Consider the following 24,016-nt stretch of genomic DNA (forward strand, 5'->3'; position numbering starts at 1 on the left):
CTACCTGTGTTTTATATGGCCACCAAAAAGCTTTTTTTCTGAATCTCATCATTTTCAGTCCAGAACAAGTAGCCATTGTGGGGTATGCCTCCAGATAGCATTATGAGAAACTGCGTGCTATAAATAATGCTCCCCCAGATTTTATTACAATAATGGTATGTGCTTGTACTTTCTTTGAGTAATTTGCCTTTTAAGAGTATGTCGTCTGTTGTAATGGGGTATAGGCAGGCTGGCTGTGGGATAAAAGGAAATAAAACCAGTTTTGATTTCTTGAATCTTGTGATGCTCATTTTTAGGTACTTGAATCTCAGCCACCTCTCATTTGGTGTAAGTGTGGTTTGAACTTGCGTTAGCTAAACTAATATAATTTCTACATTTGTTCTTCATGACTAAATTGGTAAAGGGATTTTCTTTAAAAAAATTGGAATTTATTGTCTATTCGTGCCTCACTCAAAAATTTTTAAATGATTATCAATGTAAAAATGTGTTTTGGGTTAAAAATACCAGTAAGAATAAAGAGAGAAAGAAAAATTTCATTCTCCCCAAATTCAAAGATAATCCTGATCATTTTGTGTCTATCACTCCAGTCCATATATGTGTATATATTTCTTTGTGGTGGTTCCCTTGTGCTTTTCCCAGAGCTGGACATTTAAGATGCAAAACAAAATGGAAAGCAAACTGTTTTCAGTTTAGTATCTTGTCCTTTTCACTTACGTGTGGGAATATTTTCCTGGGATTAATATTCTTTAATGTGTGTTTCCTAATATTAGCATAGTATGGCTGTTCAGTATTACTGTTTGACCATTTTTCTGTCTTTGGATATTTAGTTTTCTTCTAGTTTTTCATTGTTTTATGTATAAAATATACATTGCTCTTCCTCATTGTCTAAATCTTTCTCTTTGCTACCAACTTTCATCCTTCAATGAGGAAGAATTAATAGTCATTTAAACTGGCCCTGAAAATGACTTTTTAGACAATACGTGATCAGCATCAATTTTGCTTTACCCTTTAGTCTCCTCACATTCGTCATAATCTTTGACTTTAGCAGTGTTCAAAGACAATGAAAGAGGTTCAAATGAATTCTTGTTACTGTCAGATCAAATTCATTTACAGTAGATTTGTGAACCTTGGAGATCAGAAGCTAAAATACTTAGGTAATTGGACATGGTCATTAAGCCAGATCCTAAATCCTCTTGAAAGATGCACCACAAATTCTTTTGTTATGTAATCTTTGTGTAGGTTGAAAAAATTGTAAATCCTACCATGTTGACGTTCTGAAGACTATATGGCTTAAAATAGCCTCTTGCAAAATATAGCATTGGCTCAATGAAATGTTATACAGCATCAGTCAGGATTTTTAAAGTGAAATGTTGGTGGTTCTTCAGTTGATGGGAATTTCCTTTTCCTGTCACAATGACGCTCATCTTTGGCCTTAAAATACCCCCTCAGTTCACTTCATTTCATCTTCAAGAGAAACCTCATTGCAATTTACAGATAAGAATTTAAGTCACAGAGGGTAGAGTTAAATTTGATTCTTTAATTAAAAATGTTTTCTTCTGTTCATTGAGCTCTGTTTTTAATGTCCATTTAAGAGATACCAAAAATGCAATGCTTCCTATTTCACAGTCTTAAGATGTGTGATGTACACGCACGCGTACACACACACACACACACACACACACACCGTACACACCTGTCTGCCCCATGGTTGTGATTAAGAAATGAAAATCTTTCATGTGTGGCATGTTACACCATTGTAATCATTTTATGGCCATTTTTCAGATACATGTCAGCTTATATCTGAATGTTTTGTACTATTAAAGATATTTTTATATTATATATGAATGTCTTATTAGGTTACTTTCTTTTAAATTATCTATAAATTATGTAACTGAGATCAAATATGTTGAAGCCATTTAGAAGTGTTAAAGCACACAGTAAAATCTTATTAATTTGGATTCATTTAATTTACAATTTGTCATGAAATTAGAATTTATATTTACTTACATTAACAGGGTGGGGGATGGGCAGTAGGGTAGAGGAGAGGGAGGGTTTGGTAAGAAAATTCCAAGAGGAAATCTCAAATTATTTAGTAGATTATTTTATGAAATCAAAGTATACATTCGAAGTTACTATTCACAGATAACAAGTTGATGTTCTAATTATTAGTTTCATTAAAATAGTTACTGAGGATCTCTACTTGGTAGCACTTTTTAAAAGACTTAAAAATAACATTGGCGTTCCTGTCGTGGCTCTGGTTAGCGAATCCGACTAGGAACCATGAGGTTGCGGGTTCAATCCCTGGCTTTGCTCAGTGGGTAAACGATCCAGCGTTGCTGTGAGCTGTGGTGTAGGTCGCAGATGCAGCTCAGATCCCGCGTTGCTGTGGCTCTGGCGTAGGCCGGTGGCTGCAGCTCCGACTGGACCCCTAGCCTGGGAACCTCCATATGCCGCGAGAGCAGCCCAAAGAAATAGCAAAAAGAAAAAAAAAAAAAAAAAAAAAGATGCATTTCTTTTAAATGATCATATCTTTAGATTGTACTCATTCTTGCATTCCTCCTAAACCATTTATTTTCAGTAGTTTCATATTCAATGCTGTAGTGAAAGCTAATTTATTTTTGGTGTTTATAGAGAAATTATTCCTTATTAAACCCTTCACTTCCTTAATTTCAAAATAGAATCTCTGTGAATTATTATAAGTTAATTTAGAGTGAATATCTTTAAGTCCTTTTCTCATTTTCTTTGAGTATAAAAATTATATGCCTTATTGAACTGTTTGTTCAATGTTAATTCTGATATTGTCATGTATGAAACATACAGTTTTAATTGGCCAAAAGCTATCTGATGTAGTTGGTTTTGATGGGAAGTGTGACAGCTTTAAATAAATCTGTGCTTAGGAAATGGTTCTCTTAAAGGCATCAATCTGAAAATATTTGTGAATGCTTAATACATTTGTGTAGTTTGGTTAGATGGGTGTCACCCTGGGTCTGTCTGCATTCTTGTGGTATGATAACAGCAAGCTGGGGTCTTTAGGCTGTAATTTGTACCTACTTTCCACTTCCATTGAATTCCTAATGGAGTCCTTGTCCCTGTATGATGTATCTTGAGGCATCAGGAGAGGAAAAAAATATGATGATTAGTAGAAAGTGGCTTTGGATACCCTAAGGAAAATCAAGATGATCTGTATGAATGGAACTGGGCAAATTGATTGTGGTGAGTATGGAGAATGAAGAATTTACTAATACTTGGATACCTCAAGGCAGAGATCACACTGGGGGAAGGCCCTTTGCTTTCATCTGCAGAGTTTTATTTGCGTTGGAAAAGTTCATGTTACTGTTAGTGCATTATTTGGGACCTCAGTGGTCATACAACCATAAAGTAGCTAGGTTTCCCATGTGTATCTTTTATTAGGTGAAAATTTATCCCAGTCTGAAACAGTGTTGCTTATTGGTGGGGCACTACTGCTTCTTGGAAGGCATTTTAGAAATTTGTTGGGGAGCTACTGATGTTTAGTGGGTTGAGCAGGGATCTAGACGTCTTGCAGTGCCTCGGATGGTTTCGCCTCTTGAAGAATTGTCATGTGTCCTCCATTTTTAAATGTCTCTTCAGAAATTGATGCAGCTCAAAACATGCTTTTCCACCCCAGAACTTAAGTGTTTTATATATAAGCAGAGAATATGTTTTGCGTGGTTTTAATTTCCTAGGAATGAATTTTCCAGGAATGCAATTGCTGTGTAGGAAGAGCTATAGCAGTTGCATTTGTGGTAGTTTAACGCATAAGCTAAAGAGTCAGACTGTTTTATTACATCTTCCAGTGCAGGTTTAAGCATTTATATAGTGAAATGCCATTATTCATTATATAGTTTATTTATTTTTAAAAATATTATATTTAGGGTATTACAGTGATTAAATCTTGTGTTCGTATTATCATCCGTTTATTAGCACAGTAAAGGAAGTATTTCAAAAAAATGTAATTGCTAGAAAACGGCAGCATTGGGTCTGAGACGGTTGAAAAACATTGGTCTGAGCCAGCAGCTTTTATGTCGTCCCAGGTGTTCTGAAGGACTTCATCCTGAGGCCTCACATAGCATGTGGTGTAGGTGACACAAAGGAATTGCTTCTGAAAGAAAGTGGCCCTCCACACCGGTCCCTGTGTACCACTGGTATGAAGGAAATGTGGGGGTCGTTAGGAATGTAGTCCTAATAAACGTCTTTACTGTTACCTTCTCTTCAGCCTAACTGGATGGTGGGTGATTTATTTTACTTTCAGAAACAAGGTTAAATACAGTTTTGCATTTAAATTCAGCAAAGGACAGGCCTTTGTTCTTGAATTTTTATTTTTTATTTTTTTTTGTCTTTTTGTCTTTTGTCTTTTGTTGTTCTTGTTGCTATTTCTTGGGCCGCTCCCGCGGCATATGGAGGTTCCCAGGCTAGGGGTCGAATCGGAGCTGTAGCCACCGGCCTACGCCAGAGCCACAGCAACACGGGATCCGAGCCGCGTCTGCAACCTACACCACAGCTCACGGCAACGCCGGATCGTTAACCCACTGAGCAAGGGCAGGGACCGAACCCGCAACCTCATGGTTCCTAGTCGGATTCGTTAACCACTGCGCCACGACGGGAACTCCTGTTCTTGAATTTTTTTTTTTTTAATGCAAGTTCCCAGGCTAGGGGTTGCATTGGTGCTGGCCTACACCATGGCCACAGCAGCCTGGGCTCTGAGCCATGTCTGCGACCTACACCACAGCTCACGGCAATGCCAGATCCTTACCCGCTGAGCTCGGCCAGGGATCCAACCCGAGTCCTCATGAATACTGGTAGGGTTCGTTACCTCTGAGCCATGATGAGAACTTCTGTTCTGGAAATTCTTTTGCACAGTCATGTGTCTTGAAGGTGGCAAAGTCATCTGTGATCAGTGAATTCACAGAGCTTCCACAGTTCTTCACAGACAATTATTTTTGTTTTATTAGAGATAATGACCACTTACAACTGTATTGAAATAGTGTTTTATGAAAATAGGTGAATATTTATTAGGTGAAGGAAAAAATAACAGGGCTGCAGATACACTTTGACTCCAAGCTGACTTGGAGTTCCCATTGCGGCTCAGCAGTAACGAACTTAACTAGGATCCATGAGGATGCAAGTTTGATCCCTGGCCTCCTTCAGTGGGTTAAGGATCCAGGCAGGTTGCTATGAGCTGTGGTGTAGATCGCAGACGTGGCTCGGATCCTGCATTGCTGAGGCTGTTGTGTAGGCTGGCAGCTGCAGCTCTGAATTGACCCCTATCTTGGGAGCCTCCATATGCTGCAGGTGAGGCCTTAAAAAGCAAAAAAAAAAAAAAAAAAAAAAGCTGACTTAATTATCACATGTGAATTAATTAAAAAGTACAAAGCTCAAGGTATTGCACTGTAGTTCAATGAAAAATATTATACCAGTATGTATTATGCTGTCTCATAGTTTTAATATATTTGAATGACCATAAATAAAATATGAATGAAGCATGGGTGTAAAATCTGAATTGCTTTGTTTAAAACTTCCCAGGAGAGGGTATTCTGCAATGATTATCTCCTGAGTTAAATAGGTCCTTTTTGTCATCTCAGCCTTAGTGGGCTCTAAATGAAGCCCAGGGGTCTGACTGTGTGTGATCCTCTGCTTAATAGTGAGCCAGTATCTAGAATAGGACTCTAGTGTTTTTTTCCATATAAAAAGGGCCATAATTGGGTCAGAACTTCTGTTTTCATTGAAAAGAAGAAAAGTCCTGAGATTTTTGGTTAGTTGACATTTCCCAGGGCTGTAGAAAGTTAGGTAGACGAGAAGATAGATTTTATTTTCAGACTTTTGAGTCTTTTGCTTTCCTTGGACTTTATGTGCAAAAATGCCTTTCAAGTCTCCCTTCGAAAATAGTGTTGGTCAGAGTTTGAGGTGCTAAATATTTTAGTTGAATTTAGGAATTTTTATTAGTGATTAATGGATTTTTGGATAAAATACAGCTTTTATTGCTGAAAAGCACACACTCGTTTATAACAATAGGAAGAAGGAGGAATGATTTATGACTCTAAGTATTGGAGTGGTGTTTGACTTTCTATTTACCAAAGCAAATTATTTAGGTAAGGACATTGGTTAAAGCTTTTTTTAGCACATGAAAGTAGGCTTGTCCACTCTGTTTCACTGTTATAAAATGTATGTTTAAAAAAATATGCTCTGAACTTTGCTTGCCTCAGCGTGGTAATTAGGAGTGGGGACTAGAATATGATATGTAAATGTTAATTGGTCCATAGTACTGTACAGCCAGATCTTTGTGAGTAATGTATACTTTATGTTCTCTGAATTACTTTTGAGCAACAACAACTGGCATTCATCCATCCTTTATAATTTAGTTGCAGATTATTGATTATGACTGCCCGTTCAAATATGCACGGATCGCCACCATTTGCAAAATCATCTTTTATTTATAATTTTTCCACCTTGTTCCTTTTTGTTTCATTTCTAAACTTGGTGAAGAGAGGCCTGTAATTGCTGCCTGTTGTTCTTTTCCCACTGATTTCTGATGCCCAGACAATCTGATTTCCGTGCACTCCATAGGTCATTGTAAACCATGCTGCCAAATCTTCGTCCCGGGCCCAGGGTAGACGTTAATTCACTGAACCTGGACTAGGCCTTGGAGTCCTACACACAGCACCCCGGCCGCTGCTGCCAGCTGATCAGAATGGACACCTGAGATGAACTCTGTTTATCATTTCTGTTTATCCGCACATGGTACCTTGGTTCGTTTCTTCCTTTCCATTCCGTTTTGTCTTTGTTCCTAATGATGTTCTTCCTCACGCCCCTCTGTCATTTGACGAATTTTTAAGGCCTATTCCTTAGCCTTCTACTTTTTCCTCTTTATACTTTTTCCCCTCCCAGGAGAATTCACTGACTCAGATCTGTAACAGTCAATCCCAAATCAGCATTTCCAGCCAAGTCTCAAATCAAATCTGAATTTCAGGTTCAAATATCTAATTCCCTCAATTCCATGTGGTGATTCTGCCATTACTTTCAAATGAGTATGTCTGAAACTGAACTCATTATTTTTCTTCCCCAAACAGCTTCTCCTTCTTTCTTTAATTGACCATCGTGGGTATTAATTTTCTGGCATCTGGGTACACCTTTGACTTCTTTCTCTTTTGTCTCTCAGTGGGTCACAGATGATCAGTTTTTCCCATGAAGGCCCATGTGTCTTAGACTCCGTGTTTATGGCCGGTGTCCTAGTTCCGGTCCTCATCACCTTATGCCAGCGTCTCTCAAATTTGAGCCAGCATCCCAAACCTGGTGGGCTTGTTAGCACACAGATTGTTGGCCCCAGACCCAGGGTTTCTGATTTGTAGATCTGGAGTGGGGCTGAAACATTTGCATCTCTAACAAGTTTCGGGTGATTCTGCAGGGGGGCGGGGGCAGAGGATGACGCTGCACTTTGAGATCTGCTCACTACTTTGCCCTTTCCCTCCAGCTCATCTGCACATCTTTGCCAGATATTACTTCCTATAATACCGTATTTCGTTGCATTTTTTTCATTTTTTTTAAAAAATTTTTTCGTCTCTTGTCTTTTCGAGGGCTGCACCCGTGGCATATGGAGATTCCCAGGCTAGGAGTCTAATCAGAGCTACTACAGCTGCCAGCTTATGCCAGAGCCACAGCAACGCCAGATCCGAGCCGTGTCTGTGACCTACACCACAGCTTATGGCAACGCCAGATCCTTAACCCACTGAGCGAGGCCAGAGATCGAACCTGCAACCTCATGGTTCCTAGTCAGATTCGTTTGCTGCTGAGCCATGATGGCAACTCCTTATTTTCATTTTGTAACAGCTGTCCATGGTGCCCTAGCTCTTAACAGTTCTTATCCAAACTCCTGCCTAATTTCCAGAGTTCCTCAACAACTGAGAATAATTTACCCTTCTGTTTCTTTTTTTCTTACAAACGAGCTTTGTTTTGGCTTCTTTTCCATCTTTCTGATGTAGGTCCTTGCTCCTCCTCCACCTCCTTTTTGAAATATTCCATGACTACAGCCCACTGTGTTAACTTTTGTTAAAACTAAACCCCCAAAGCACAATTTTACTAACTCAGACTATAATTTCCTTAATGGTGGGGACTGTATGTCTTCATCTTGTATAAAGCCTAGCATAGGGTTAAGTCAGTGTGGATTTACTACCTTGGGAATGGATTATTTCCTTAGTTTGGATATTCCTGGAGGTGACTTGATTTAGGAGAAATTAATTAAACAAACAAAAATAAAAGTAACTTCATTTGATCGACCAGAGAACAGAAAACTGAGCTTAAACATTAGCGAATCTTAACAGTCAGTGTAGTCAAGCTTATGATGAATTCACACCCTTCTGTCTTTTATAAATAATACACTTTGGGTAGTGGTTGTTCACTTTTCTGTTCCAGAGTGTCTAGGAGTAGAAACCTGGTGCTGGTGGTGGCAGTGGCCTGGAGAGGTGGGTAGAAGGCAGGTACACGTCTGGAGTTCCTGCTCTTTTTTTTTGGTCTTTTTGGGGCCCCAGCTGTGGCATATGGAGGTTCCCAGGCTAGGGGTCAAAATCAGAGCTGCAGCTGCTAGCCTGCACCACAGCCACAGCAACTTGGCATCTGGGCCACATCTGCGACCTACACTGCAGCTCATGGCAATGCTGGATCCTTAGCCCACTGAGCGAGGCCAGGGACCCATCCTGCATCCCTGTAGATAGTTCGTTGCTACCAAGCCACGACTGGAACTCCTTGAGGTCTTTTTTGAGTGGCAGTCTGCACTTTCGACTTAACTTGTGTGTAATTTTGCAGTGTGTGTGTTATGCTTTAGAAGAAGAAAGTCATCCCCAAGTTGATGACTTATTTCACCCAGTGACTGATGATGTTGGACTCCACCAACAATTAAACATGCTTTTATTGAACATCTGCTCTGTGCCTAATGAAGGCTGCACAGTGTTGCTCCCTGGGCCACCCTGCCCTTCCTTCCCTCCCCCTTATTCTTGCTTTGTCTATAAAGCCTAGAGCCTGTGTTTGGTAGTTCTCAGGGTCAGTATTTGATGGACAGTTTTTCCAGATGAGCAAAATGTCGCTTCAAGGGAGAAAACTGTCAGCATGTGTGTCAATGATAGATCGAATCGGGGTTCCTGTCATGGCACTGGAGAAATGAATCCGACTAGGAACCATGAGGTTGTGGGTTTGATCCCCGGCCCTGCTCAGTGGGCTAAGGATCCGGTGTTGCCGTGAACTGTGTGTGGTGTAGGTTGCAGATGCGGCTCGGATCCTGAGTTGCTGTGGCTCTGGAGTAGGCCGGCAGCTGTAGCTCCGATTAGACCCCTAGCCTGGGAACCTCCATATGCCACGAGTGTGCCCCTGAAAAGACCAAAAAAGAAAAAAAAAAAGTGATAGATCGTATTATTCCTTCACCTTCATGTTAGCGGACTTGTCGGGAAAGTGGAGGCCCCCGTTTAACACAGTGGTGTAAGGGGACAGCTGTTAGTTTCTAGTTTGGGCTCTTGTTTTACAGAGGAGACAGCCACAGCCTAAAGCAGTGATGCGCTTTTGAGCAACATCACAAAAACGAATTGTATGTGAAACCAGGACTGGGTGGGAACTCCTTTGACTTCCAGCTTGGTCTTTGTGTGTCATGAGTCTTTGTGGAGAAGCCTTTCAGTGAGGTTACACTCAAGACTATTGGAAAGAAAGAGAAACAGGTCTGAGTGGCTTTGGTACTTCATTTGGAGTTCGAGACTTAATGCTGTTGAATTTATAGTTTTATCTCCAGTGAGCAAAATACATCCATTTGCGAAACAAAAAAATTAAGCTATGCATCAAAAAGCAATATCCAGAGGTAATTATTATTTTTTAATTTAAATTATAGATCTTATTTTCCTAGAGGCTTTGTGAGGTCTTACAACTATTATTCAGGATATTAAGACATGAAATACTAGGTGTATCTGATTTTCAATACTAGTTTTATGAATTGTCTACTTAAAAATGTGGAAACTGTAGAATATGAATGATGAGCTTGTCTGTTGCTATACAGCCTCTGCAGCCCGGTATTAATGTTTGTTTTCACGTGGAATGGAACGTGGAGCTGGTTTCTAGGAGTACTTGTTGTGAAGCAAACAGTAAAATGGACATTATTTGCATATCATGCCATTCAAATTAGAAATTTACGAAGGTATATAAATCCTGATGGAGCAATAATACCACCCAAAAGCCCATTAACTTGATGCAGTTAATGTTTAGGTTGCCAAATTCTTTGTAACACTGTGCCTTCTGATTCGATATTTATGGTTATGAATGTGCAGTTAAGGGTTTTCATTCTAACATCATCATTAGCTTTAATATGTAAGTAGTCTCTGTTACCCTGCCAGGTATCTAGACAGATGGCATTTTTTTGAAGGCAGTCTTATTACATGTTATCCTTAAGGTGATCGTGAATGTAATTCTCAGCCTAATATTGGCATCCTTATATTGTGTGTGTGTGTTTAAATCACATTTGTCTGCTAACTAGGTGGTGCCACAAAGGGGTCGTGGTAAGCTATAACACGTTTCTAACCCCTGAGATTTATTCTAATCATCTTTTGACTCTTGTCCTAATCAAACCCTGTACCTTTTGTAAGATAAGGAGCAGGACACGATTTATCCTGCAACTCATGCTGTGAATCATTTACTTCTGATAGAGTGTGTGTTGTATTTCACTGAGTGCATGGATGCTTCCATTATTGTTTTTTAAACCATCAGTGTTCTTCTTGTATTAATGAATTTATCGAAATTATAAGATTTATGGTTATTTCTGTAGAGCTGAAAATTTAATTTGGCTATATCATAGGGTATGTGTTTGGCTCAGTCATCTCAATCCTGGCAGAGTCAGTGTTTATCTAAAATCTGCTTGTGTTATGCAATTACATACATTAATTTTCTTCTGAGAGTAGATCTTATAGTTTTCTTTGGTGTTTTTAAACTAGCAAATGAAAATAATAGGCTTCATAAAATTGGACGTGATATGCAAATGGTAAAACCAGAAAGAGAAATAGAATAAAGGGAAAATCCCAGAGGACCTGACATTTTTCTAAGAGGCAAGCTGTAATTTTTATTAAGTAACTTATCGAGATTGTTTGAGAAATACTGTAATTGGGGAGGGAATTATATTGTAAGGATTATGCCAAGAAAATGAGGGAGAGTGAACGTCGTAGTGGAAAAAGCGATAAAGGAAATTGGTATATCCCTTGAGGTCCAGGGAGTCTGTGCATGTCTCAGATCATGGTCGCATTTTCAGTCTTTCGTTTTTTTCGTAGAAGGTGAGGCATTCATACAGTCATCTCATCTTTTGGAGTCATTTCTGTTCATCCTTCAAGGAAGTGTTGTTAATATGTTATTGTGTCTCCTTCCCTTCTTCCCTGTCTTTTCTTGTTTAGCCAGTTTCTGAAAACAGAATTTGGACAGAAGTCATGTAGCAGAGGAGAGGGGTGAGGTGTAATGAATTCATGCTGTGTTTGCTCTGAAGATGAGACCACGGCATTCTCAGTTCCTAGGAATACTAAGAACCAGATAGTAAAGCTTAGGAATTTGTTGTTTGATACTGAACCCAAACTAGAAGTTAGAAATTCTTAGAGTTTCTTAAGAATTTAACTTAGAAATTTAGAATATATGGCTAAGAGGGGCAGAAGATTGCTAGGGAGGCAGTAAAGAAGACTCTTTGGACTAACCAAATAGTTCTTTAGACTGTTGTTTTCTAAAACCAAACAGAAAAATTTGTTAGGAATCATGAGTGGCTTTAAATAAAAATATTTCTTATTTTCAGTGGTTTCAAGTAAAAGGTTCAGGGCAGATTTGCTGTAACCAAGCAATTGTAATGCTTGCTTTTTTCTCACGTGTTTTATGGTCAGTGTTATATCATCTATACCCAAGTGACAAAAATGCCAGTGTTTGTGTTCATTAAGATAATCTGCCATTGAGAAAAAATATTAAAGTGGTTGCTGAGAATATTTTACAGAGTGCAAGTATGTGAAGAAAGCATCTCTTTGTCTTAATACGCTTTGAAAGGAAAGTTGTCTGTATGTGAGAGCAGTGGAACCATACCTACTGAGCCTGAACGAGTTTTGCAGATTTCCGTGGCCAATCTGATTTATATGGCTTGAAAATTTCTCGTTTAACTTTTTCTCATTTCACAAACTTTGCCAGTCCCTGAAGATCTGCTTGGAAACTCAGTGTGCTAATAGGCAAAGTTGGCCTTTCCTGTGCTTCTCTTAAAGTAGCCCATCCTGAAACACTGACCTTTTAGTTTAATAACAGTTTTATTTGAGAAAATGTTCAGATCCTGAGAGCTGGAAAGTGTTTTCAGAAAGGCCATTTTAAATAGTGGTCTCCAAATGGTGTATCTTTTTCCCTTATGCACTTTGGATCAGATCTATCAGGAGAAATAGCTTGTTCCTTTCTGTATTCTATTGATTTAAAAACAAATAACATGAAACTTAGATTTGCTCAAGACCCATTACCACACTGGTTTATATTCCTGCCTGGGCTTTGAATTGCTCTTTTAGATTTTAAACTCTTTATGCTAGGTCATGCTTTATCTTTTGTTATTTTAAAGTCTTGATTGTAGCTCCATTGTAGCTGTTTTCTCAGCTGTGACCTTGGGCATGAGACCCAAAAGGGTGGGGGCATGTGTGTGTGTTTCTGTTCCAGAAAGAGCCAGGGCCTTGGAAAGACAGCAGTTCTTTGACTGACCAGCCAGTCCCTTGGGTGTGTCTTCTTCAGTGGCCCCAGGCGCTTCCTGTCCTTTGCTTCTCTGCCACTTTCCTCCTCTCACCTTTCTCCCTCCCCTGGGGGCCCACCTGGGTGAGACCACCATTATCTCCACCGATTTATCACCTCGCCCCAGGGAACGTGGCTTGGCTGATCTGAGAGGCAGGTGGGTGAGAGAAGGAAGAGTCTTAGAGGTGCACTTTCTTTGTGGTCTCTCCTGCATGGCTGCCTTCCCAGTCTCCCAGCTGGTGACCATTTGGAAAGGGGGTCCTTACCATTCCCTTCAGGTTTATCATGTCATCATGAAAAACTCACTGCTGATTTTGGCTTTTTCCCTGATGGGCAGCCCTATGAAGAGGCATACTATGCACTCACTATTGAAGATATGTCACATCAGCTCAGAAAACTGATCTTGTTGCTTCATGCTTAGACCTGGTATACCAAGGTGTTACCAAAGCCTAGTTTTTATTGAATGGAATTCAGTTCAGTTGTGATTGAGAATTCGATTTTTGCCTGGGAAGAATTTTGCTGTGATAATTGGAAGCAATTCAGGGGGATGGGTGTGATTTTACACACAGCCTGACTATGTGCTGATGCTAACTGGTATGTTACACCTCAGAGTGTGGTTTAATGAGATTGTACTAATTGGGTTAAGTATTTGTCTCCATTCTTGCTGCTAATAGAGCTACCAGCCATGAACAACCTGATTGTAGTGCCACGTTGTTTTGCTTGTTTATGAGAAGGAGGTGAAAATGTGAAAATCATCACTTTGTGGAGTGCATAGCCTAGAACTTCATAGCCAGCTGACACCTGAGTGACCTGCCCGGTCTTGTTTTTGGATGAATAAATTAAAGCTCGGGTAGATTAACTGATTTATCTAAAGTAGAGCTAATAGAAAAACAAAGACTGTATCCAGACTCCTTGCTTAGCTATTACTGTCTGTAATTTCTCTGCTGGGATTTGTGTTGTTTTAAACTTTTAATGCTGAAAAAAAGTCTTAAGATTTGCCTAAATGCAAACAATTCCCTGTTCCGGTTTTCTTTGTTTTGTTTTTTGTCTTTTTAGGGCCTCACTTGAGGCATATGGAGGTTCCCAGGCTAGGGGTCAAATTGGAGCTGTAGCTGCTGGCCTCCACCACAGCCACAGCAACACCTGATCTGAGCCTCGTCTGTGACCTTCACCACAGTTCATGGCAACGTCGGATCCTTAACCCGCTGAGCGAGGCCAAGGACCGAACCTGCTTCCTCATGGATACCAGTCACACTTGTTTATGCTGAGCCACAATGAGAACTTCTGTTCCAGTTTTTTTTTAAAAATATTTTAAAATTTTGTGTGACCTTTTCAAAGCAGAGACTGGTGTTTCTCCTACTGTAGACTGTGAAGTAGGAGAGAGGGCACACGGGCAGCGTAGTGTGTAGTTCAAAGGGACCCTGGAGAACATCCATTTAAGAACAGCCTTTTGAGAAGACGGCTGCCCAGAGAGGCTAGTAACTTCCCTTAGGTCTGCCAGATTGTTGATGCCAAGCTGGGATCAGACCTTAGCTAGTTTTCCTTTTCTTTGATTCCTTGCCCAAATTCTTTCTCTTTATATCATCGTCTTTTTCTTCCAGCTTTTTGAGATACATTTAATATACCATAAAATAACCTCATCTAAAGTGTACAGTTGAGTAGGGTTTTTTTTTTTTTTTTTTTAAATTTGGTCTTTGTAAGGCTGCGCCCGAGGCATGTGGAGGTTCCTGGGCTGGGGCTCTAATCAGAGCTGTTGCTGTCGGCCTGTGCCACAGCCACAGCAACTTGGGATCTGAGCTCCATACCACAGCTCATGGCAACGCAGGATCCTTAACCCACTTAGCAAGGCCAGAGATTGAACCCGAGTCCTCAAGGATACCAGTCAGAGTCATTTCTGCTGAGCCATGACGGGAACTCCAGTGCAGTAGGTTTTTTAGTATTTACAGAGTTGTGCCACCATCAGATTGCGATCCAGTTTTGGAACATTTTCACTATTACCCCTGCCGAACGCAAAGAAATCCTGTACCCTTAGCTGTCACTCTTCTTTCCCCACTTCCTCCTGCCCCAGGCAACCACTAATTTACTTCCTCTGTGCTTGGATTTGCCTTTTCCAGACATTTCATATCAGTGGATGCATACAACATGGGACTTTTTGTGTCTGGCTTCTTTCACTTAGCATAATGTTTTCAAGATTCATCCACGTTATAGTATATATTAATACTTCATGACTATTTATGGCTGAATAATATCACACTGAATGGATATATGCTACATTTTGTTGATTTGTGTATCAGTTGATGGGCATTTAGGTTGTCTTCACTTTTGGGATATCAAAAAATGCTGCCATAAATATTCCTATACAAATTTTTATGTAGACATGTTTTCAATTCTGAATAAATACAGTACCTGCCATTGGAATTAATAGATCATACAGGGGAGTTCCCGTTGTGGCGCAGTGGAAACGAAGCTGACTAGGAACCACGAGGTTCCCTGGCCTTGCTCAGTGGGTTAAGGATCTGGTGTTGCTGTGAGCTGTGGTGTAGGTCGCAGACACGGCTTGGATCTGGTTCTTGAGTGCGCCCCTAAAGAGACAAAGAGACAAAAAAAAAAAAGATCGTAAATGTTTAGCATTTTGAGAAATTGCCGAACTATTTGTATAGTGACTGCATCATTTTATATTCCCACCAGCAATGTATGAAAGTTTGAATTTCTCCACATTCTCACCAGCACTTGTTCTTTTTTTTTTTATAATGGGTTTGAATTGGTAAATTCATGTGGTTTTGATTTGCATTTTCCTAATGATGAACGCTCTTGAACAGTTTTTCATGTAATTATTGGTCATTTATTTTATTTTTTTAATTTTTTCTTCTTTTTATGGCTACTCCTGTGGCATATGAAAGACCTGGGCTAGGGGTTGAATTGGCGCTTCAGCTGCCGGCCTTCACCACAGCAACACCAGGATCCCAGCCTCCATCTCCGACATACGCTGCAGCTTGTGGCAATGCTGGATCCTTAACCCACTGAGCAAGGCCAGGGATCCAGCCCCCATCCTCATGGATTCTAGCGGGGTTCTTAACCCTCTGAGCCATAACAGGAACTCCAGTTGGCCATTTATATATCTTCAGAGAAATGCTTATTTATGTCCTCTGCCATTTTAAAATTCTGTTGTTTTTACTGTCATGTTATTTTGTTGTAAGAATTTTTTGTATATTCTGGATACAAGCCCCTTGTCAGCTGTATGATTTGCCAGTATTTTCTCCCATTCTGTGGATTGTCTTTTTGCCTTCTTGATGGTGTCCTTTGATGCTAGTGTTGTTTTCTGAGAGTTCACAATTTAGAGAAAACATCTTAGGACCTTTCGTATACTTACTTTGTCATTGCCTGATGTCCGCTAAATTTTGAAGTTTTTGGGTATCTTGCTGTAATTCATTTCTTGCATATTCCCTGAGGCAAGGCGCTTATAATGTGAAGCTTATCAAATAAAGTATCATCGAAGAGCAGAGGCAGAACTGTCTAGTTTCCATCTAATAGGCTTAACCATATGAAATACTGGTTAGGTCCACTGTACTCCTAGATCTTAAGTGTTTCTGGTGCTTTCTTGGTCGTGTATTTTGGGTAGTGGGTTTCTAGTGGAGAGGAAATAGCCTCTGCTTATTTCTTATGAAGGGCTTTTAAGGGGTATGTAAAATTTGTCTATTTTATTTGCTATCATAGCTCTAAGAATCTTACAAAACATATTGTACAAAATCTTCTAATTGGAAAGACCAGATGTTTCAAATCAAGTCACCAGGTATTTAGAAAGCTCCAGCCGTGTTCTCAGCACTGTTCTGTGTTTCTCTCTCCAATTGTTGGCACTTGAATTTGAATGACAGGTTTTCCAAAAAATATGGTTTTAAAATTTTCATGCGTCATAAGTTCCCTTTTTTCATAAGTCATGGAAAAATGAATGTAAATACAAATGATTTTCCTTGTGTAGTAAGTGATTTTTAAAAACGCTTACTTATCAGAGTGGGAATGTTTTGATGTCATTCTCCTCCCAGAACTTCCTTCCTTACAGCCTTTCCTCCGCCTCTACGCAATTGTCATCGTTTTAAAGAATTTGTACTTAATGGCTCAGTCCCCACTGAGCAGGAAGCAGCTCGTTGAGTTTATTACAACTTTTGGCAGGTGTGGAAGTATCTAGGTTGTCAGAGACCTCTTGATTAAATTACTCCCAAAGTGCACTAATTGGTCTTTTTCGCAGTGTTGAGGTAGTTCCAGAGGACACTGACCAGCTGGTAGGACTTTGCCCATGAAGATCTAGTTTCAGCTTTGATTTCCTGAGTATTTTCATACTTTTGTTTTAAAGTCACTGATTTTTTCTCCTTCCCTTCTTTATTGTTTAGTTTCTGAGGAAGAATTGAAAAGAAGAGTGGCTGAGGAGCTGGCATTGGAGCAGGCCAAGAAGGAATCTGAAAATCAGAAACGGTGAGTTTCATGATGTTTGAGACATATTTTGGTGAACATGTCTGGTTTTGGTTTTGGGTTGTGCTTGTTAAAGCCCTAGGTTACCCCCTTCCCAAATGCAATTGTCACCATTTTTTCTCTTGAAAAGTTGTTCTTATTTGGATGAGTAACTGAGCCCTGTTTGCTCAGTGTGTGAGAGGTAGTTCTCCAGGCATTTCTCAGGCTAGTTTCTTTTAATGAATGTATTTATGGTTGGAAATTACATTATCGACTATGGATATTAAGGTTAACAGTATTGTAGTTAATAATGAATGTCACGTTATGCACAGTGCCCATGTTAGTAAGTAATGTCATTTAATATAATATGCTCACTAAAAACAAAGACATTACAGACATTTATAAGACTGAAAAAAACAAAATCCATAATTTCATCCTACAGAGATACCCACTCTTGAACATTTTATTTCTCTAGATTTTTTTTCTATGTACCTACTTTTTTTTTTTTTTTTTTTTTTTTTGTCTTTTTAGGGCTGCACCTGCTGCATAAGGAGGTTCCCAGGCTAGGGGTGGAATTGGAGCTGTAGCTGCTGGCCTGCGCCATATCCACAGCAATTTGGGATCCGAGCCGAGGCTGTGACCTACACCACAGCTCACAGCAATGCCGGATCCTTAACCCACTGAGCAAGGCCAGGGATCGAACTTGTGTCCTCATGGTTACTAGTCAGATTTGTTTCCACTGAGCCACGATGGGAACTCCAATCTATGTACCTACTATTGTCGTTATTTCTACTTCTACAAACATTATAGCTAAAAGAATTCTCATTGAAATGTTTGTGTAATAGAAAGCTAGAAGCACTCCAAATGCCCATCGTGGGGGGCTGGATGAATATTCAATTATGGTACTCGCCTACAATGTAGTATTAGAGAGTCAAGTAGATCCTTATGTGCTGATTCAAAATGATGCTGGAAAGCTATCAACTGAAAAAAAAAGAAACATTCAAACAGCATAGATAATTCTTTGGGGGGTAAAAGTACTGCTTTTTAAAGACTATAAGCTCATTTATAAAAATATGGGAATACATTTTAATACAAGATGGTCCTATGTTTCCCATCTGTGCTGTAGCACAAAGCTTTATCATTGTATGATCATGTGAATATCTTTCACAGGCACAGTGACTGACCCCAGTAGGTGCTGTGTGAGTGTGTGTGTGTGTGTGTGTGAGGGACTGCTTAACTGGTTTGTTTGAGAGAGAGCTAAATGTAAAGAATCCTTGAATTGGATTCTACTCTTCATTGGCTATAGGACCTTCAGCATATAGTTTAACCTCTTTGGGCCGTAAATATTTCATCTCTAAAGTGGGAGGTTTTATAATGTTCTGCAATATTTTTTCTCTTTCGATGAAGCGATAAGCTAGGTCCATCTTGCCTGAAACATTGGGAACAGGGCATGAGTTTTAGGTTAAGACCACCATTTTCTGAGGAAATGAGAGAAAGCCCATGGCATAGAGTTTTATATATATATATATATTTTTTTTTAAATTTAAGTGTTGATTTTACAGTTATACATTTCTACTTATTTCAAATTAAAAAATTATTAAAATATACTTGATTTACAATGTTGTATCAGTTTCTGTTGTACAGTAAAGTGACCAAGTCATACATATGTATATATTCCCTTTCTTATATTATCTTCCTTCCTGGTCCATCCCAAGAGACTGGATATAGTTTCCTGTACTATACAGTAGGAGGTCATTGCTTATCCATTCTAAATGTAACAGTTTGCATCTACTCACCCCAAACTCCCAGTCCATCCCACTCCCTCCACCCTCCCCCTTGGCAACCACAAGCCTGCTCTCTATGTCTGTGAGTCCGTTTCTGCTTTGTAGAGAGGTTCATTTGTGCCAAATTTTAGATTCCACATGTAAGTGATACCATAGGGTATTTGCCTTTCTCTTTCTGACCGACTTCACTTAGTATGAATCCGTGTTACTCTCAGTGCCATTATTTCACTCTTTTTTATGGCTGAGTATTCCATTGTGTATATGTACCACACCTTAATCTATTCATCTGTTGGTGGACATTTAGGTTGTTTCATTATCTCGGTATTGTGAATAGTGCTGCAAAGAACATGGGGGTGCATGTGTCTTTTTGAATGAAAGTTTTGTCCAAGTATGTGCCCAGGAGTGGCATTGCTGGATCATGTGGTAATTCTGTGTTTACTTTTCTGAGAAACCTCCATACTGTTTTCCATAGTGGTCATACCAGTTTTTTACATTCCCACCAACAGTGAAGGAGGGTTCCCTTTTCTCCACACCCTCTCTGGCATTTGTTATTTGTAGACTTACTGGTGACAGCCATTTTCACTGGTGTGAGGTGGTACCTCATTATAGTTTTGATTTGCATTTCTCTAATGATTAGTGATGTTGAATATTTTTTTATGTGCCTGCTGGTCATCTGTATGTCTTTGGAGAAATGTCAATTTAGTTCTTCTGCCCATTTTTCAATTGGGTTGTTTGTTTTTTTGCTGTTGAGTTGTTCGAGTTGTTTGTATATTTTGGAGATTAAGCCCTTTTTGGTCGCATCGTTGGCAACTACTTTCATGGTTTCTTTTGCTGCGCAGAAACTGGTGAGTTCATTTAGGTCCCATTTATTTATTTTTGTTTTTATTTCTGTTGCCTTAGAAGACTGACCTAAGAAAACATTTGTATGGTGATGTCGAGAATATTTTGCCCATGTTCTCTTCTAGGAATTTTATGGTGTCATGTCTTATGTTTAAGTCTTTAAGAGCTCATGGCTTAGGGTTTTAAAATCACGATGTAATTAGTACTGCTAAAAGGGTCTACGCATAGTTCAATAGTTTCCCACACAGCACTTTATAATTATTTAATTGGGTTAGGTTGATGGAGTATATAATTAGATAGTAAAGTTTAAATATTCAAAAAAAATTCAGACCATTTTCATTAAGAAGCGAAGAAAATCAATATGTTATGGTAGAATTCCTTGTCTTTGAAATTTTATTATTTTTAATTGAATTTTATTTTAATAAGGATTCTTTTTGTTAGACTATCATGTTTACTTTGCTTATTATATTTCACGTAGCATTTTTTTTGTCTTCCTTTTGTTACAGTAATTCTCACTATGGTGGGATTTTCTTTCCCCTCCTTCGTTACTCAGCTCCCATGTGTTCTCCCCTGCTCTGTGAAAGCTAAAGGGCAGATGAGATGAATAAAAGGTGCCAGTGAGCCAATTTCATTTCTCATGTGAACTGGGGTTGGCAGCCTCGCCGTAACCTGGGACAAATGATTATTGATAAAGAATGTATTTTCTGACACCCGTAAGGAGAGCAGAGGGTGGTACAGCCTTTCTTTATTGTTTTTTTCTTTTAAAAAAATGTTTTGTTTGAAGCCTTCTTCATGAAAACTTCCAGCTGTCAAATCTTGGCAAAAAGTGTGTGTTTATCTCTATGATAGTTCTTAGAAGAATCAATAGCTATTTTTACTTTTTTTTCTATTTTTTTTTCAACCAGAGAAGAAACTTTAGAAAAAAATATTATGGAAGTTTTTTGTGCAGTCAATTATTTATGCACACATGCATGCATGCATGCATGTATTCTAGGGCTGTACCAGCAGCATATGGAGGGTCCCAGGCTAGGGGTCGAATTGGAGCTACAGCTGCCAGTCTACACCACAGCCATGGCAATGCAGGATCTGAGCTTCATCTGCGACCTACACCACAGCTCACAGCAATGCCAGATCCTTAACCCACTGAGTGAGGCCAGGAATCGAACCTGCAACCTCATAGCTCCAAGTCAGATTTGTTTCCGCTGTGCCAGGATGGGAACTCCTGTGCAGTCTTTTAAAAGCAACTTTATGGAGAAACAAAGCGTTCATAGATGACTGTATCGTTGCCTTAATTGAGTAAAGCCTTGTAAACAGTTAGAAAATGGTCCCTTGTGCTGTGGTACTGTCACCTGTACATGCCCTACTTACACATCTTCTCTTTTCACCCTAAATGCATGCATAATTATGGTTATTTCTTAAGCACCTAAGATTGGGGCCTAGGCTTATGCACAGGTAAGGAGTCCAACTTGTGCAGAAGGGACTTTGGAAATCATTTCGATTGTGATTTTTTTTTTTTATAGGATGTTTGTCATTTTTAACCTTTTTATTATGGACTTATTTTAAAGCACATTCAGAAATCGAGAAGAATCCAGTGAATCCCCATGACCTATCAGTGTTTCAACAGTTCTTATTTCATCTATACCCTGTTCATTCTACCTATCTGCCGAGTTGTCAGAAGCACTAGCATTTTTAATAGGTCAGTGAATTTCATGGCAGGTAAATATTCTGAAATATCTTCTTTCAGATTAGGTAGGTTTTTTTGGTTGAAAGACTGGAACTTAACTCTGGCCTACTTGGAAAGCAAGGAATTTTTTAGAAGCATATTAGTTCAAAAAGAATCCAAAGAAGGACTAGAGAACCACGAGGTGGGGAAGAACTGGATACGATTAAAACGTTACACAGTGGGGAGGCAGTCATCTTCAGGACTTCAGTTCCATGATCAAGGGGAAAGGATGGCTGGTGGCTGAATTTTGTCAAATTGAGCATGCCATCGTGTACGCATTGTATTTGATGTACCACTAAGAAAAAAAATGCTGCAAGTAATAACAGAATAGTTTACCTCTTAGAATTTTCTTATTGAAAGAGCTCATTAAGATTGACTGAATTTTTAAATTGTATCACTTGTGTGTTCATAGAAAGGAAAATGTATGTAAAATGAATAGGTTAAGGCACTCATGTCAGCTGGGGAGATTTTGGTTTCCAGGGGACATACAGCAATGTCTGGAGACATTTTTGGCTGTCTCAACTTGTTGGGTGTTATTGGCATCTAGTGGGTAGAGGCCAGGGGTGCTGCTAAACATTTTGTAATGCACTGGATAGCACCCCCCTCACCCCCCACGAAGAATTATCTGGGCCAAAATGTCAGTAGTGTTGATAGTCAGAAACCAGGGTTAAGGGACTCTCAAAACCTGTTGATATTGAGTCTGATTTTTCTACATTGCCCTGTGACTCAGGATCTTGATGTCTGTGTTTTTCCACATAGTGTATACTCTGTGCCATCAGAACTTTGGCGACACAGCATTCCTTAATGCTTAATTCCAGGTGCTGTTCCTGGGATTTATCCAGACTTTTGACACCAGTTTTGCAAATTTTGATGTTTATGTGCAAGCTATGACAGGTATGCAGGACTGCAGGACTGCTGCCTGGCAGATATCAAGAGTGAGATGGTTTCAGGTATGTGGAAACGAGGACAAAGAGGGTCCTGGACCTGTATTTCGTCAATACTGTCTGTGTACACACTGGACCATAACCTCTCTTGGACGTGACTTCTTGAGTGTCGGCTTCATCTCCCACCTAATGCAGAAGCCCTCTTACAGCATCTCTGACTGGTCATGTCACACACGTTTTGAACCCATTCAGAAATCATGTAAACTGAAGAATTTCATAAGGTCATTTAAAATTTACCTGAACTCCTTTGTTTCTGCTTCCTAAATCTAATATGTAGATATGGCCCAATTAAAGTAACTTCCGAGGAGACAGTTTCTACTAGTAGTTTCTACTAGTTTCCACAGTGGTGATGCAGCTAATTGTAAGCACTACAATTGTATGTGTTTCCACAGTGATGATGCAGCACTGTGATTGTACGTGTGATATTCTCCTTTCTAAAAAACTTTTAACCATGGAATCTCAACTCCGTTTATCTCAGATCTGATCCTGTTTTATGAGAATCTTGACTGATTTGATGCCCCCCCAAATACTGTCATAATGTTAGTACATACACTAAAATTGTTGGGTCTAGTTTGGAATTACAGTTTTGCTTATCACAGCATCTAATGGATGGAATCGTTGTTTGATGTGTTGGGAGTGAAGAGCAAATTAAATGCCCATGTCAGCAGTCTGCTTTTGCTCTGATACTCTGTTGGTCCATTGGGATTATAGCTGACCATAATGTGTTGTCACTCTAGCAGGCCAATACGGCATGGATGTAATATGCTACAGATTGAATGTAGACTTTTAAAATGCGATTTACCTCTCTTCTGTGTCCTACCTCCAAAAGTCAGTCTCTGACAGCAAGAAAAATGTGACTACTTTTGACCTGTGACCTTTGGCATTTGAATTTCACCTTTATACCTATAAAGGCAAGTGAGTGTGTGTTCGTTTTAGTAATCTTTTTCAAGAAACCAAGAAGAAAGGGAATAGCTACTAGATGTTGTAACCAGCTGTACATCAACCAAGATTACCTGCTTGCTGTTTTTAGATGAACATTTGTTGAGATTTTACCCAGTTCTTAATTACTTGGAAAATTACATTAGATTTGTGAGACTCAGAGGAATTAATTTGGTTTAATATGTGTTTTTTTTTTAATAGGTGGTTTAAAAAATTACTCATAAATTTTATCAGCTGTGTGGGTGAGTGAGCGTATAGCACAGTCCATTTAGTTTTACATCTGTCGCATCAAATGAGGCCTTATGTCACGAAATAAAGGCCTAAACCTTGTTTGTCCTTTTTTGTTTCCCAGAGTGGGGTGAAATTTATAGGGATGGCACCTCCTGTTTAAGTCTATTATATGTAAGTATGTATTGTAATTTTATTATTAGATGTTACTTGCCTTTGGAGGAAAGAGCCAAAAAAGGAAGGAGGAAAGAATCTAATAGAGAAAAAAACTGTTTTGGGGATTAGCATCACATTGAACATATGCAGTGTAAGACATCATCTGCCTGGAGTGGTATCTTTCACATAGTCAGCTC

At 39.3% G+C, this 24,016-nt stretch overlaps 1 protein-coding gene across 15 annotated transcripts in view; it reads left to right on the plus strand.

Moving 5' to 3' along the window:
- Positions 1–24,016, plus strand: part of CHCHD3 (coiled-coil-helix-coiled-coil-helix domain containing 3) — a 296,981-nt gene that overhangs the window by 45,288 nt on the left and 227,677 nt on the right. For all 15 annotated transcript variants that reach the window (XR_014833217.1, XR_014833213.1, XR_014833214.1 and 12 more), the window contains 1 exon segment: positions 17,148–17,229. Coding sequence is in view for 9 of the 15 variants with exons in the window: in NM_001244176.1 (NP_001231105.1) it covers positions 17,148–17,229 (82 nt within the window). In the remaining 6 variants the exon portion in view is untranslated.

Source organism: Sus scrofa, chromosome 18 (assembly GCF_054392235.1).
Source record: "Sus scrofa isolate SSC_HxYL_T2T_F1_AM1 chromosome 18, Sscrofa_HxYL_maternal_Yorkshire_Landrace_v2.0, whole genome shotgun sequence".
NCBI classification, from domain to species: domain Eukaryota; kingdom Metazoa; phylum Chordata; class Mammalia; order Artiodactyla; family Suidae; genus Sus; species Sus scrofa.